The 16,613-nt window shown below is 39.3% G+C and overlaps 1 protein-coding gene across 1 annotated transcript in view; it reads left to right on the forward strand.

Moving 5' to 3' along the window:
• Positions 1-16,613, forward strand: part of CSMD1 (CUB and Sushi multiple domains 1) — a 1,461,432-nt gene that overhangs the window by 52,232 nt on the left and 1,392,587 nt on the right. The window contains exon 4 of the mRNA XM_060085850.1: positions 631-847. Coding sequence (XP_059941833.1) covers positions 631-847 — 217 coding nt within the window. The remainder of the gene's footprint in view (positions 1-630; positions 848-16,613) is intronic.

Here is a 16,613-nt window from a genome sequence, read left to right on the forward strand (position 1 = left end):
TAGTTTGAAGTTTGGGCATGGTTTTTACCTAACTATTCATAGTACGTACCTCAGATCGCACTCATTTAGATATATTAATATGTGTATGTATTTAGAGAGTGATTTAATGGGTTTTTATCTGTGAATTTAATTTCCCCAACAAGGATCTTGTGGGCAGTGTTTCCTCATGATATTGTGCAGGCAGTTGGCACCAACTTTGTTTCACAAATGTGGCAGTCTGATATGGCTGAAGCTGTAAAAAAAATTTCCCCAAATTTGTAATATGAGTTCCCAAATGTTGTATATTTCCTTCTTTTTCTTCTTCTTCTTCTTTTTTTTTTACGGAGGAGTTATTCTCTATCTTTTAACACTGGGGAACACCACTGCAATTTAACATTCAATATTTGTGCATGAAGGATCACACAATAAGTCATTATAAAAATTGGCCAAGGAGTTCCCTGGTGGCCTAGTGGTTAGGATTCTGGGCTTTCACTCTAGTGGCTTGGCTTCAGTCCCTGGTCGGGGAAATAAGATCCTGCAAGCCACATGGTGTAGCCAAAAAACAATTACCAAAATGGTTGGAAAATTTTAAAAAGAATATACTAAAGATAGGCCAAACTTATATGCTTTTTGGTGTGTTTTCTTTTTCAGGTCAGAACTGTGGAGGCTTAGTCCAGGGTCCCAATGGCACCATTGAGAGTCCAGGGTTTCCCCATGGTTACCCAAACTATGCTAACTGCACCTGGATTATCATCACTGGAGAACGCAATCGGATACAATTGTCATTCCACACCTTTGCTCTTGAAGAAGACTTTGATATTTTATCGGTGTATGATGGACAGCTCCAACAAGGGAATTTGAAAGTGAGGTAAAGTGTTGGCTCTTCCTATAATAGATGAGGTTTGACATACTCAGATTGTGAAACTTAATTAGGATTAACATTTGAATTTAGTTTTCAGAAAAGAACATTTTAGTTACTATAAAGAAAAATTAAAGACTGGAGCTTTGTGCACACTTTTTTCAATCCCTAAAAACGTAACTTCTTATTGAAAGCAATCACTGACTTCATTAATACATATCAAATTGTTCAAGATCTGTAAAACACTGTTGCCAAGGTAATTTAAGTTATGATACACCATTGTTTTTAAGCAACTGTGGATTTGAGAGAAAAGGCACAAAGTGAGCACAATTTAAAGAACAACAAAAGGAACCTTGATATTGTCAGAGAATATATTCAATACAAGGAACATAGGAGGTGGGTGGGGTAAAAACATGAAAGAACATTGTACTCTTTGGAGAATTTTTGGTTCACACCATTATAAAATATTCCATTCCTCATTAGCTTTCTCTTTTAATCTATGATTTTTTACCATGAAGAAAGAAAAATATTTCCTGGGATGATTTTAAGTTATATTTTTCATTTATCACCAAGAAAAAAAAATTGTACCTGTACAAATATATTCATCTTTTTTTTTTAATTTTGGCAAAGGAATGAGGAATATCCCTTTCAAAGAAATTGGAATTTCTTAGCCAAACTGATGAACATATTTAAATATATACATATATGGCAAATAAGACTTTATCCTCTGGTTTTAAAATTCTACATTAGAGATTAAGTTTGTTGAATATAGGGTCTTGTAGAAAAACTGACAGTAGGCAGAAGAAATTGTGCTGCTTAGATAAATAAAATGGCATTCATGCTAATCTTAGCAGTAATATACAAAAATGATATACTTTATTTACAATTTTGTGAATTGAGAAAAATCTCTAGCTCTAAAAATGCATAATTGTATTTTTACATCTACTTAATAGATTAATAGTATATATAGTAGTATATATTAGTAAGTATATAATATATTAATAAATATATAATATTAATATATATAAATATCAATATATATGAACTATATAGTCAATATGTTAAATATAGAATATGAATATATTTCAAATAGATTTTATTTGCATTTCTTTATGCATTTTCAAATATAAAATACCTTGTAGTTTTTTCTGAGTCGTCTCCAACGTTACTGTCTGTTTTTAGAAACACTTTTCCAGTTGCCCTTTCTGAGACATATTGCATACAGCTACCTCCTTTATGGATTTGTTAGGTAAACTTTCTTTCTTCCTGTCTGACATGTGTGGGCCAACATTTGTATGTTTGGACAAAGTATCTACATTTGCAGTCCTTGCTAATTTGATGCGAAATGCCTTAATCTCTTTCATGCTCTTCTAACTATTAGTTATTTACTAGCTTTTCATCCACACAAATGATTCTACTAGGGAATAGTGCTATTTTGTAATAATAGAAAGCATTGTGACAAAAAATAGAGAATCTAGTTTACTCAAATATTAAGTCATATGCCTCTGTGTTAAAAAGTAACTCTTTCTCTTTCAATGAAAGACAAATGCCTATTGCATATGAAAGTAAAAAATATTGCCCTGTGAGGAAGAACGCTGAGCTCCCGAAAGAAAACTTTCCCAGGAGCCGTCACAAATGCAACCAGATTGATCATCTGTTGGATATGGTTTGTAATTTACTGTCCAGCTGTAAAGCACTCATGTTCTGAGGGGAAAACTACAAATGATCTTCAAATCTATTATTTTGAAATATTTTTGGTCATATTTATGTACCTTTCTAGGTTCAGGCATTATTTGGGCGGGGCGGGGGAAGAGGGGTGTTTCCAAAGTAATTAAACTCATATTGCTTATAAAATTTTAAAAAATTTCTGTCAATATTTCCATTCCCTATAACTCTATTATAATTGCTATAATTCTATCCTATTCTAAAGGAAACCTGTTTTAAATGTTAATTTGCTCAACTACCTGTCTTTGGACAATTTAGTATTCTCTTATGTTCTTAAGTTGATATTATGATCACTTTATAGGTTAATAACTATAAAGTTTAGAAAACAGCATACCTGTCATCTTCAGTATTATAACAGGATCAGCAGTAGAAATATTAAGGTTAGAACAGTTAGACTCATTGTATTTTATCCTGAGGTACCTGTGAATAGTATATAAATTAATAGCTGTGACTCAGAAAGCTTTATCAATATTGTTGAGTTATATGTATGAATCATGATGCTTTTACTCACTTAGATTTTTTTATATATTTTTTAACGCTTCATTTTTTAAAAATTCATTTATTTTATTTATTTTTTAAATTAAAAAAAAATTTTTTTTTTGTGGCTGCGTTGGGTCTTCGTTGCTGCGCCTGTGTGCCAGGTGTCCTAACAAATTGGCAAAACATATCAGAAGCAGAACTCCAGTAATGACTGCCAAGCACTATAGGTCTCTACAATTATAAAATTTGAATAAAGAATGATGTGAAATAGGAAAATAAATAATGTTGTGAAATAGGAAATTTCCTCATTATTAGGGCAAATGTGTGAGCAGGTTGCAACATTTCAACATTAGGTGATGGGCAAAATCGTTATAAATAGTATTGAAATCTAATTAACAGGGTTGAGGTGGAGACTCTAATGCTGTTTGTTTCCCATTATATCTTGGAACAGTTGTTTATTTCTCAAATACGATTAACTTACAACACTTAAAGCAGCTCTGGAATTCAAACGAAGGGACTTTTGTGAGAGGATTGATGTGTGAGCTGCTGATTCACTGAGTTGTCAGGAAAGTTATCACTTAGAGCTTTCATGGTCTGTAGTTGTTTTACTTCTGTACAAACGCTGTTATTAGCTCAAAATGTGCACTAACAAAAAAAAACAGTTGTTTTATTAACAACTTGATCATTTTATATAAAGAAATTTCTTTTGTGTAACTACAGTAGAGAACTTTTTTTTTTTTTTTTTTTGGCGGTACGCGGGCCTCTCACTGTTGTGGCCTCTCCCGTTGTGGAGCACAGGCTCCAGACGTGCAGGCTCAGCGGCCATGGCTCACAGGCCCAGCCGCTCCGCAGCATGTGGGATCTTCCCGGACCTGGGCACAAACCCATGTCCCCTGCATCGGCAGGCAGACTCTCAACCACTGGGCCACCAGGGAAGCCCCAGTAGAGAACTTCTAATAAGTAACATATGATTTAGATGTAATCCCCAACTAACAAAACAGAATTTGGAGGTTAGAATTACTGATGTTTACATTGTAACTTGAAATTTAGTAAGAATATATGATTTATGCTATGTAACAAGAAATCTTTAAAGGAAACAAAAATGTACAGTGTATGTTTCATCTTGGATTATCTATACAACACAAAAGCATATATGATTTATGTCTCCATCGATAAATTAACTTTTAGTATGTAAATATTGAGCATTAAATTAAGACTTCTTGTGAGCCCAAGAGAAAATATTAAACTCAAAATTAGGAATAGAAATTTGCTCCTCCTGAGCTATCTAGAATTAAAACCCTAGTTCCTGTTTTGTTTTGTTTTTTAATAAATTTATGTATTTGTTTATTTTTGGCTGTGCTGGGTCTCCGTTGCTGCACGCGGGCTTTCTCTAGTTGCGGCGAGTGGGGGCTACTCTTTGTTGCGGTGCGCGGGCTTCTCATTGCGGTGGCTTCTCTTGTTGTGGAGCACGGACTCTTGGTGTGTGGGCTTCATTAGTTGTGGTACGCGGGCTCCGTAGTTGTGGCTCGCGGGCTCCAGAGCACAGGCTCAGTCGTTGTGGCGCACGGGCTTAGTTGCCCTGCGGCATGTGGGATCCTCCCGGACCAGGGCTCGAGCCCATGTCCCCTGCATTGGCAGGCGGATTCTTAACCACTGCGCCACCAGGGAAGTCCTGCCCTCACTGGTTTTTATGAGCTGTCATATTACTGCCATTTTTTGAATCTCTGGCCATATTGACTCTGTACCTCCTCCTGATTCTCAGATCTCCACAGGAGTCTAACCCTACATGTTTTATTTTGCAGCATCTCTTTGTAAACCACAACCTGCTTTGATCCTCACAGAAAACGCTCCATGAAGCCCCATTCTATGCGAGGTGCAACCCATGCACACCAGTACGTGGAGATGATAACATGCTGGGCCCAGGCTCACCCCCCTCTAATTCTGAAACATTTGCCACAGTCCTGTCCTCATTCTATGTTGCCAGTAAGATAAGCACTCTAGTCAACGTGACCCTGATATTCAAGGAACCCTACCAAGTGCAAAGTACACTTCTGGCCTTCCATCTCCTCCATATTTTCCCTGTGTGTTTCAGTCCACTCTGGTTGCTATAATAGGATAACACAGAGTGTAGGGCTTAAAATCAGTGGGGATTTATTTCCTGTAGCTCTGGAGGCTGAAAGTTCAAGTTTAAGGTGCCAGCAAATTTGGTGTCTCATGAGGGCCTGTTTCTTGGTTCATAGGGGCTGTCTGTGTCTAGGCTTTCAGTGTCTTCATACGGTGCAAGGAGCAAGGGAGGTCTCCAGGGTCTCTTTTAAAAGGGTGCTAATCCCATTCATGAGGGCTACATTCTCCATAATCATGTCCCAAAGTCCCCACCTTCAAATACCACCATGTTGGGGGTGAGGACTTCAACATATGAATTTGGGAGGCCACAGACATTCAGGCTATAGTGCTAGGGGAGTTTTCATATTTAGTTGAATGGATCTATGAGTTATTCCTTGATCTGACCTTATAAGAGAATGTAATATACTGTAATATTCTTCATCCTTCCCTCTGCCTGCCTACATTATATCCAACTTTCAAAACCCATTTCACATTATATTTATTTCAGGAACTTGGCCCTGTGCATCCCAAGTTAAAAAACAACCTCACCAAAAAAGTTATTTATTTATTTTTCTGAACTCCTTTAGCACCTGTAACTAACATAGATCTTGAATCACGCACTCCTTTGAAATCACAGTCTCTGAAGTTGCCTTTTGTTGAAGGTTGTGTATCTTTGTGTTCTAGTATGACAAATAGAACATACATCCTCCAAGTCCAAGAAATGTGCCACGACTGTATTCTCTGGTGATGACATGTATGACTTTAAGATAGTCAATAAATCTTTATGGAATGATTTTTTTTTTTTTTTGCAGTACTAGGGCCTCTCACTGTTGTGGCCTCTCCCGTTGCGGAGCACAGGCTCCGGACGCGCAGGCTCAGCGGCCATGGCTCACGGGCCCAGCCGCTCCGCAGCATGTGGGATCTTCCCAGACCGGGGCACGAACCCGTATCCCCTGCATCGGCAGGTGGGCTGTCAACCACTGCACCACCAGGGAAGCCCGTATGGAATGATTTTGATTTAAGCTATTCCTGATTCAGGACCACTCCTCTCTGTGTTCTCTGTGTATAAGCCAGCATGACTTAATATAACTCTCTCCTCTAGGTGAGCGTGAGAGACTTTTATATCCTGTAGATGTTCTCTAAATATGAAGTCGTGTTTTTTCGATTTGTCCCCAAATCAAAAATAATTGAAGTTGACATCAATTTCCAACTGTGATAACATTATAATATCAAACTTGGAAAATAAATCCCATTATAACCTCAAAAAGTAAATAAAAATGAACCTATGAAGGAAAATTGTACCATGCAAATGTGGAAAATCAGTATATATATCCCATGATTATTGTAAAATACAAGTCCTAGGAAAATAGCTTTGGCAGTTATCTTGGCTTTATCTTCCTCTAACTTTTACAGGATTACCCCTAAATTTCTACAGTGATGGCAATGAAGAGGTAAGAGATGAATGTTATAGAGCCGTTAAAATCAGCAAATCATGAATAAGTGATGCTAAAATATCAGTTTTTTCCATTTTTTGAAAAAATGTGTTTGAATGTGTTAACCAAGAAATTTGTATAATATTAACTATATCTGGTGATGTTTAGAACTTGAGAGCTTTTAAGGGCTAGGAAGGGGTTTCCGTTGCATTTGGATTAGACTAGAGGCCTGGCAGTGTCTAAATTCTGCCGTACTGTCCCCCATTGCCATTATGAGGTTCTGAGGGAACCGTTCACAGATACATAGTCAGATAAAAATCAAAGCATCATTTTATTTTTAGCTTGGCTGGTGACTCATGCCCCATTTAAGACTCTGAAAAACATAGGATGAAGTGTGTATAAAAGCTTCTGTAGGGACTGGAATATCATACTCATACCAAAGACATGTCTTGCCATCTTGTCACATTCGGCCAGCCACACGGTCAGGGAGTAGAAGGAAGGAATGGCTTGATGAGACCAACACATAGTGAGGGAGGGCCCCAGAGAGGTGGGCCTTATCGCCTTCGCAAGAAGCAATAGAAGAGCCCGCCCCCCAGGGCTGAAGCCTCAGGCTGTCAAAGCCCAGTAGCCCAACCAATGCTTAGGGATCTGATCAAACAGGGCCTCCTGTCCTAGTGGGCACGGTGCAGAGGTGCTGAGGGGGACAGGGGCAGTGTTAGGTCGTCTCCTACAAACCTATCATGTTCCCATGAGTTTGTGCATCTGTCAGCCATGGGGATTATTCCATGTACATGTTTTAAGATGATGAAATTTAAAAAATCATTTTATTTGATACAGCTTCCAAATTTCCTTTCTCAGCATATGCTTTGAATTAGCAACTCATAGGCAAGGTTGATAATGATTGGGTAAGTCAGAGTCCACTAATTAATTTATTTTTTTTAAGTTGGTTGTCTGCAGTTGGCTAGTGTGGAAGAGAAGGCCGGTTAAATCAGAGATTCAAGGATGAGGCCTAAACATATATTTGTATTTGTATTTGTATAAATATGTACTTATCTATAATCCCCCCAGCTGATTTTAATATGGTTGAAAACTATATTTTTTTCATAAGGCTCATATTTATTAACAAAAATGATTAAGTTTCTAGTAATTAGAAATCCTGGAGATAAAATATAAAGCCTTTAAGGGAGATAGGTAGAACCATGTCTGCAAAACTGTAAGCATGTTTTAACATGTATCTGAATTCTGACCACTACCATTCATGCTGTGGTGGTGTTTTTGCCTGAGCCAAAAATGGATGGTTCATTTCAGTATCTTGGTCATTTTGAAAGTAGCAAACCATATTAATATGGGCAAAGGAGTCTTTTGAATAATCGTAAATATATGTGTGAGGAAAATATTCCAAAAGCCCCCAACTCCTAGGACATTTCTCTTGCATAAATGTAGACATATGGAAAGGCATTCAGAGTTTCAAAAAGAGGATGAAAGAAAAAGAAGATTAATAAATACTTTGCAACAGGACTGCATTTTCAGCAGACAAAGCTATTTTGAGGTATTGGTCATGGGAACGTGAAAGTAGACACAACTTTATAATATAAAATCTTGTCTTTACTACTTAAAATAAATATGTTGGATCATCAATTTAAATATTAATATGCAATAATAAAAATACCAGAAAAAACTTCTTCAGTACACATAATTTAGAAGTCATGGAGAAAATGACTGAAGAATTTGACTTCTTAAAATTTAAAATCCAAAAGCCAAATGACAAATTGAGAAAAAGGATTTACAGTAGTATGAGAGACGGGAGTTATTTTCTTAATTTATAACATACACTCTCAGAACTATAAGGAATAAGTTAATCATTTAATAGAAAACCAGGTAAAAGTATGAACAAGGAGTTCAAATATAACAATCCATGGTAATAAGTGTATTTCAAGAAAATTAAAAAAGGAATGCAATATATCTCACCACTCTGAATGGCAAAACTTTAAAATTTTTGATGACTCAGAGTTTTTGAGGGTATTAGACAAATGCCTTTATATCCTGTTGGTAGAATTACGAATTGCAGCAGTTATTTTTGGATAGAATTTTGAAATTTCTCTCAAATGTAAAAATTATGTACAAGCTCTTTCCTTCAGCAAGTCCAGCTAAGAATTTATTCTACAAAATTACCTTCAAATACGACAAAACACATGGAATGAAATGCTTATGGGTGCATTCTGATAGTATTAAAAACAAATTCAAGAATGTCTATCCTTCTATAGAGACTAGTTAAATAAGTTAGAGGATATATGTGTTACCATGTACCATTAAAAATAATGAATGGGATCTTTATTTGCTGATATGAAGAGATCTCTCACTGTATTTTACATTTATAAATTACAGTAATATTGGATTGTCCAATTTCACTCAATATTTTATTTTCTTGAATAAACAATATGTAATCTCATAATAAAACACATCAAATTCTGGATGATGGTGGAACCCTGGGTATGCCTTTCTTGTATATAATTGCAGCATGTTGTAGTGATTTCAAGGATGCTGTAGGAAGGAGAATAAAGGCATCTGTCCACCCTGAGGGCTCCCAGAGGGCTGCCTACCAGCCGTTGTAATTTTAGTCAAGATAAAATGCTGCCTTAATCCAGAAAAAGTATGGCTCTCTTAGTGTTCACAGCAGGCCAGGGGTAGGGGAGGTTTTGTTATTGTTACCCTTTTATTTAAGAACTGAGATATAGTTGATGTACAATATTATATGAGTTTCAGGTGTATAACGTAGTGATTCACAATTTTTAAAAGTTGTACTCCGTTTGTAGTTACTATAAACTATTGGCTATATTCCTTGCGTTATACAGTATATCCTTTCTTGTAGCTTATTTATTTCATACATAGTAGTTTGTACCTTTTAATCCCCTGCCCCTATCCCCCCCCACCCCCGTCTTCCCCCTTCCCACTGGTAACCACTAGCTTCCCCTCTGTCTCTGAGTCTGTTTCTATTTTGTTATATTCATTCTTATATTCACGTGTTTCTTTTATATTTTAGATTCCACATATAAGTGACAGTATACAATATGTGTCTTTCTCTGTCTGACTTATTTCATTAAGCATAATACCCTCCAGGTCTATCCATGTTGTTGAAGATGGCAAAAGTTTATTCTTTTTTATGGCTGAGTTGTTTTCCATTGTATATATGTACCATATCTTCTTATTTATTTATTTATTTATTTATTTATTTTTTTTCCTTTTTGCGGTATGCGGGCCTCTCACTGTTGTGGCCTCTCCCGTTGCGGAGCACAGGCTCCGGATGCGCAGGCCCAGCGGCCATGGCTCACGGGCCCAGCCGCTCCGCGGCATATGGGATCCTCCCAGACCGGGGCACGAACCTGTATCCCCTGCATCGGCAGGCGGACTCTTAACCACTGCGCCACCAGGGAGGCCCTATTTATTTATTTTTAACATCTTTATTGGAGTATAATTGCTTTACAATGGTGTGTTAGTTTCTGCTGTATAACAAAGTGAATCAGCTATATGCATATGTATATCTCCATATCCCCTCCCTTTTGTGCCTGCCTCCCACCCTCCCTATCCCACCCCTCTAGGTGGTCTCAAAGCCCCTAGCTGATCTCCCTGTGCTATGCAGCTGCTTCCCACTAGCTATCTATTTTACATTTGGTACTGTATATATGTCCATGCCACTCTCTCACTTCGTCCCAGCTTACCCTTTCCCCTCCCTGTGTCCTTGAGTCTATTCTCTACATCTGTGTCTTTATTCCTGTCCTGCCCCTAGGTTCATCAGAACCATTTTTTTTTTTTTTAGATTCCATATATATGTGTTAGCATACGGTATTTGTTTTTCTCTTTCTGACTTACTTCACTCTGTATGATAGTCTCTAGGTCCATCCACCTCACTACAAATAACTCAGTTTCGTTTCTTTTTATGGCTGAGCTATAGTCCATTGTATGTATGTGCCACATCTTTATCCATTCATCTGTCTATGGACATTTAGGTTGCTTCCATGTCTCACTGTTGTAAATAGTGCTGCAATGAACATTTTGGTACATGACTCTTTTTGGATGATGGTTTTCTCAGGGTATATGCCGAGTAGTGGGATTGCTGGGTTATATGGTAATTCTATTTTTAGTTTTTTAAGGAACCTCCATACTGTTCTCCATAGTGGCTGTATCAATTCACATTCCCACCAACAGTGCAAGAGGGTTCCCTTTGCTCCACACCCTCTCCAGCATTTATGGTTTGTAGATTTTTTGATGATGGCCATTCTGACTGGTTGTACCATATCTTCTTTATCCATTCACCTGTCAGTGGACACTTAGGTTGCTTCTATATCTTGGCTATTGTAAATAGTGCTACTGTGAATGTTGGGGTGCATATATCTATTTGAATCAGCGTTTCAGTGGTTTCTTTTTTGTAAGTATGTATGCTCTGTCTTTGGAACTCTTGTGGAGGCAATTATTTCTCTCTCTGTGTCTATGAATATCTCCATTTTGATGTTTTTCTCTCTCTCTCCCATCTATTAATCTATATCTATATTTATATCAGTGTTTCTCAACCAGAGGTGATGTTATGCCCCAGGAGACATTTGGTAATGTCTGAAGACATTATTGTCACAGTTGGGTGGGGATGCTCCTAGGATGGGGCAGGTACAGTACAGAGATGCTGATGAATGGCCTACAACACACAGGACAACATACAGGACAGCCCCATATGACAAAGAATTGTCTTCCACCAAATGTCAAAAATGCCAAGGATGAAAATTCCGGATTTACAGCAGCAAACCATCTGTATACAACCATCTGTAGCTGTAACCATCTATACCTGTACCTCCATGTATATCTGGCCTCTACATTTCTCTCTATATTGTTTTTTCTATTCGAAGACCCAAGCTGAAAAAGGTAACCGAGAACTCTCGGGACCTGACAGTTACATTTCTGCTGTGCAGAGGTAGCTAGGCAGATGGACTGATTGAAGTGATCGAAAATGATGGGGTCTCCTGCAGGATTGTGTCAGCAAGCAAATGGGATTTCCACCCTATTACACATCATCAGATTTCACCAAGAATCATTTTTACCTTCTCTCTCAAAAGGAAATAAAATTATTATTATTATTTCAGTCCTCGGTTTCTGGGAAAAGAAACATAAAGTGTCCAAAAGTCGGTAAGATATTAATTGAATTTTATTATTCTGTATAATAGTGAATCTGCAAAAATCGTCTGTTCAAATGACTTACTGGGAAGCTCTCCATAGTAAAAAGCAAGAAGGAGCTATAAATAATCAGATTTCTTAGAATTTCCAAGATTTTAAATTAATTTTGTGTGGATGACTAGATTTGTAGGTGAATGATTTTTTTTAAGTTTAAAATTTACTTTTTCTCTCCCCGCCCCTTTTAAGTGTTTGGACAGCAAAACCTGTACTGATTTATTCTTTTATCCCCAACAGAAGCTAAGCAGTTAGAACACACTAAACCAGTGCGTTTTGATTGAATAAATGTACATTAGTTGTTTACAAAATAATTGTAAAGGAATGAACGCTATATACAAAAGTGTGTTATACACTTTCAATTCACAAAATTTAAAAAAAGGAATAGGATATTAGTTAGAACTTAAAACAATTCTTTCTTTTACTATAATAAACAGTCACCCACCCTGTGCATGTAAATACGATTGACTTTGTATCTGAATGTACTGAAAAATAATCAAAAGGCAAATATTTATCTTAGAAGCCATCTTGTTTCAAACCTTTAAAAACTGTTATCCTGGAGTAATCTTGATATTTAGACATTTTATGAGTTTGTGCATTTAACTAGGCAGCAGTATTATATATAAAAATTGTATAAGCGATTAAGAGTGTTTACAGCCCAGAAGCCTCTAAATTTAGAAAATTCTTTCAAATAAGGTTTCCAGGAGCGGAGCTGTTGGCCCTTTTCTGAACCTCAGTTTTGTCCTGGCTTACATCTCCCCTGGTTTACCTCTTAGAACCTGAAGTATTAACTCAAGCAGGGTTCAGAAAGTTGCTCATAGATTCCAGGTGGTAGATATAAGTGAATAAAACCTTCACAGCCTTTCTTTGGTTCATACATGCCCTGAGGGGGAGGCAGCTTGGGGAGGGTCCTTAAATGAGTGGGGAATAAAGCCTGCCTGTGTGAACTTCCTCAGAATGATCTGGAGCCCTGCCCTCCCAACCTCCGCCCCCTGGGTCTCTGACCCGAATTGAATTTCCTTGGCTTCCCGCCCAGAGGCCAGCTCTTGTTGGCCTCTGGTTCACAATCAGTGGAAGATCAGACAATTTTGTCTCTCAACCTTGTTCTCAGTACAACTTCCCAAGCTCAAAGATTGTATTGATTCCACACTAAACCCTCACACGGAAGACGTAGGGTCGTGGCTATAGTTAGACTGCTACTCATCAGTACTACTCGTTATTTTTTATTTTAGAAATCACTAGTATAAACCCAGAATCTGTATAGCTGGCTCTGTTTCAAGGAAACAGTCCCCCAATGAACAGGGGTATGTTCCCCTCAAGAGGGAGAATCAGAGAGTGAGCAAGAAAGGATACAAGTGAACGTTTCGTACAACCTGTCACCTTTCAGCCCAAAGAAGAAAATTGAGATAAACGAAATGGGGGCCTCCTGACAGTTTCTCAAAGTGTCTTCCTTCAAGGAGGCAGCTTCTGTTTCTCACAGCTGTTCACGGACCCTCCGTGGCCGTTATCCCCCTTGACATCCCTTTTAAGTGTCAAGGCGCGCCGGTGCCTGAACCCCAGGCCGCCTCCACCCCCATGGACCTTTGCACTACCAGCAAAGGCCAAGGGGGGCGCCCTTGTGACTGACGCGTCTTCCTCTGCCCCTTGTTAGAGCAGGGCCTCGAACTCCCAGGCCTGCTGGAACCAGGAGGAGGATGCGAATACGTGAAACAGAGCAGGTGTGAGACAGTGGCGAGACCCCCTGGTGAGGTCGTGGTCAGTATCAACGCGGCACCAGCTCCTCAGCTACAGCCAATGGTCGCCAAGCAGAAACGCGGGCCTGACTGGCTGGGGCTGCTTCCAATTATCCACAGCAGTTTCCAATTACTTCCTGATTAAGGGAACTCCCCTGATTGGTAAGAGGTTAACTAGGGCCGCGCACAGCTCCCGAGAGCGCTTGCGGTCGGCTTCCTGGCGGGACGCTGAGCCCTGCGGCGGCTCCCCAAGTGAACTCTGCGCTTCTCTGAGTCGCCCGCGTCCGTCGGCGCATCTCGGGCATTCTCTCCCGCCCTCCTCCGTCGCGACCCACACTTGCTGCCCCGCACGCCCCAAGCTGCACAGCGCATCTTCCGGGCTCCTGTTTGCTTTCCTGGGGAGCCCTCAGTACCCCCGCCAGGACCAGGCCCCGGCCTGCGGGCGTGCCCCACGGTGTGCGAAAGAAGATTTCCTGCTGGAGGGTCCCCTGTAGAGGGGCTGGAAGTCGACGGGGCTCGGGAGTGTGCAAAGACGCGGGGCTACTCTCCAGGAGAAGGACTCCAGGACCCCCGCGGTGGTTTCCTGGGAAGCATTGAGACACCCGGCCGCTGGCTGTCGGGAGGAACAGCACGCCCGAGGATGCAAGTGAGTTCCTGGGTTTTTCTTTGGGTTTTTCTCTATGTGTGACTGTACGTTTGCGTTGACTCCTTCGCCGGCTGCCCGAGGTGTACTGAACTGACAGTACAGTACTGTCGGGAGCCCTGGGTGCCCGAGGACCAGCCGAGCCTCTGTCCTGGTTAGGACACCCTGGGTTCCAGAGTAAGAGCCGTGTTTACCCTTGGACCCACATTGTGCTGGGAAGACGTCTTTTGGTGGCAAAGTCTCCTGGGTCTGGTGTGAGTACTGAGCCACCGTTGGGCTTCATGCTGCGGTTTCGGAAAGTTGGTTTGTGCCCCTGAGCTGGAGGCCCACCTCTAGGGCATCTGGGGTGGAGCCTCTATCAGGCTAGATTTGTGTGCGCCAGGCAGGATCAGAACTGTGGTCCCCTCCCCTTTAGCTACCTGGGGGGGGAGAGTGACACGGTCTGTGGTTGGCGTGGACTCGGGGCCCGTGGGGTTTGGAGAGCCTCGTACTCGGGTCTGGAGAGAGATGATGGCTGTGGACAGGCCATTGAGGGCGGGCAGAGCTGACAGCAACCGGGGTATCTGGCGGCCTTACGGGAGGGTCCTCCGCGGCCTGACGCTCATTATTTTCTTATTTCAAAAAAGAACTACAGTGCGGGAACTCTACAGGGCTAGCGGCAGCTTGTGACCTCTGCCCTAGAAGGTTAATTAACAATCCCAGCCTTGTCAACTCCATGTGTTGGTAATTCCAGAGTAATGAGCAGAGGCAGCCACAAAACACCTGGCCCCGAAGTAGCTGGGAGCTGGGCAGCGTTCAGATACTTCCCTTTGAAAATGGAGAGGTTTGTTAAGATTTCAAAGGTGTCTTCTGGACTAGAGCTCGCCTGTTCTTATTACACCTTGCATTGCAATGATATGGTTTGTCATATCGTGTATGTACGTTTTCAGTCACTTTAAATGAATGAAGTTTGTATAATTATTAGGTAGTGGATTTGCCAGGATTTTTTCTGAAAATCTTGTGTTTCTGAGTTAGAACTCTAGTATGTAAATAGCCCAACTTGGATGGGGAACATTCTAGATTTCTTTACACAAGACTGGAGACGGTATTTTGGACAATTGTTTTAATTTCTTTGGGCAGATACCTAGGAGTGGAATAGATGGGTCATATGATAGGTTAAGCTTAACTCGAAGAAACGGCCAAAACATTTCCCATGGGGTGTAAACTTTTACATTCCCAGCAGTAGTTATGAATTCGAGCTGCGTCACACGTTTGCCTGTATTCGGTATATCTGCTCTTTAATTTTGGTTGCTCTAATGAGTGTGTAATGGAGAGTTACCTTATAGCGGTTTAATTACATTCCCTGATGACTAATGTTAGTATCTTTTCATGGGCTTACTGGTCATTCATATTATCTTCCTTTGTGACATGTCTCTTAAAATTTTCTTCCAGTGATATATGTGTTACAGATGATTTCTCCCAGATTCATTCTCTTAATGGTGTATTTTGAACAACTGTTTTTAATCTTGATAAAGTCCAATTTAACAATATATTTATTGTTTTATGACTATGCAAAATATAAAAAATGCTTGCATACTTTAACATCACAAATATTTTCCTTGATGCCTTCTTCTGAAGTTTAATAGTTTAGCTCTTTGACTTGTCTATGATCCATTTTGACTTTAATTCACATCACATAATAAAATTAAGTTTTGGAAGTCATCTTTTTGCATGTGGATTGTTACAGCACCATTTACTGAAAAGACTATAATTCTTATAAAGCTGATTTTTTGTGTATGGTGCTAGGTAAGGATTGATGCACATTTTTTAAAAAAAATTGAGATACTCAGCTGATCAGCATTTGTTGAAAAGACTTCATTTTCCTCTTTGAACTGACTTAGCACAATTGCTGAAAATCAATTTCTGATATATGTCAGGGACTATTCCTGTACTCTGTTTTGTTCCATTGATCTGTTTGTCTTTTTGCTGTATTGATTATTGTAGCTACCCAGTAAGTCTTAAAATCATGTAGAGTAGGTACTCCAGTGTGTGTGTGTGTGTGTGTCTGTGTCTGTGTCTGTGTGTGTGTGTGTGTGTGTTGGTTATTCTGGGTCTTTTGAATTTCATAGAATCATTTAGAATTAGCTTGTCAACTTCTATAAAAAATTCCCTTAAGATTTTGGTTGGGATTGCTTTGAATCTACAAATTTGGGAAGAATTGCCATATTAGCAATAGGCTTCCAATACATGAATACATTTTATCTCTACATGTATTTAGGTCGCTTTTAGTTTCTCTCAAAATGTTAAATTAGATTCATCTGTAACTACTTTTAGTGTGTTGCTGCTATTATAAATGCCATTGTTTTATTATTTATTTTATTTGGTATTTTATTATATTTTATTATTTATATTATTATTTATTTTATTATTTATTTGCTGGTAATGGATGAAAATGCAATTGATATTTT

This window comes from Mesoplodon densirostris, chromosome 20 (assembly GCF_025265405.1).
Source record: "Mesoplodon densirostris isolate mMesDen1 chromosome 20, mMesDen1 primary haplotype, whole genome shotgun sequence".
NCBI classification, from domain to species: Eukaryota; Metazoa; Chordata; class Mammalia; order Artiodactyla; family Ziphiidae; genus Mesoplodon; species Mesoplodon densirostris.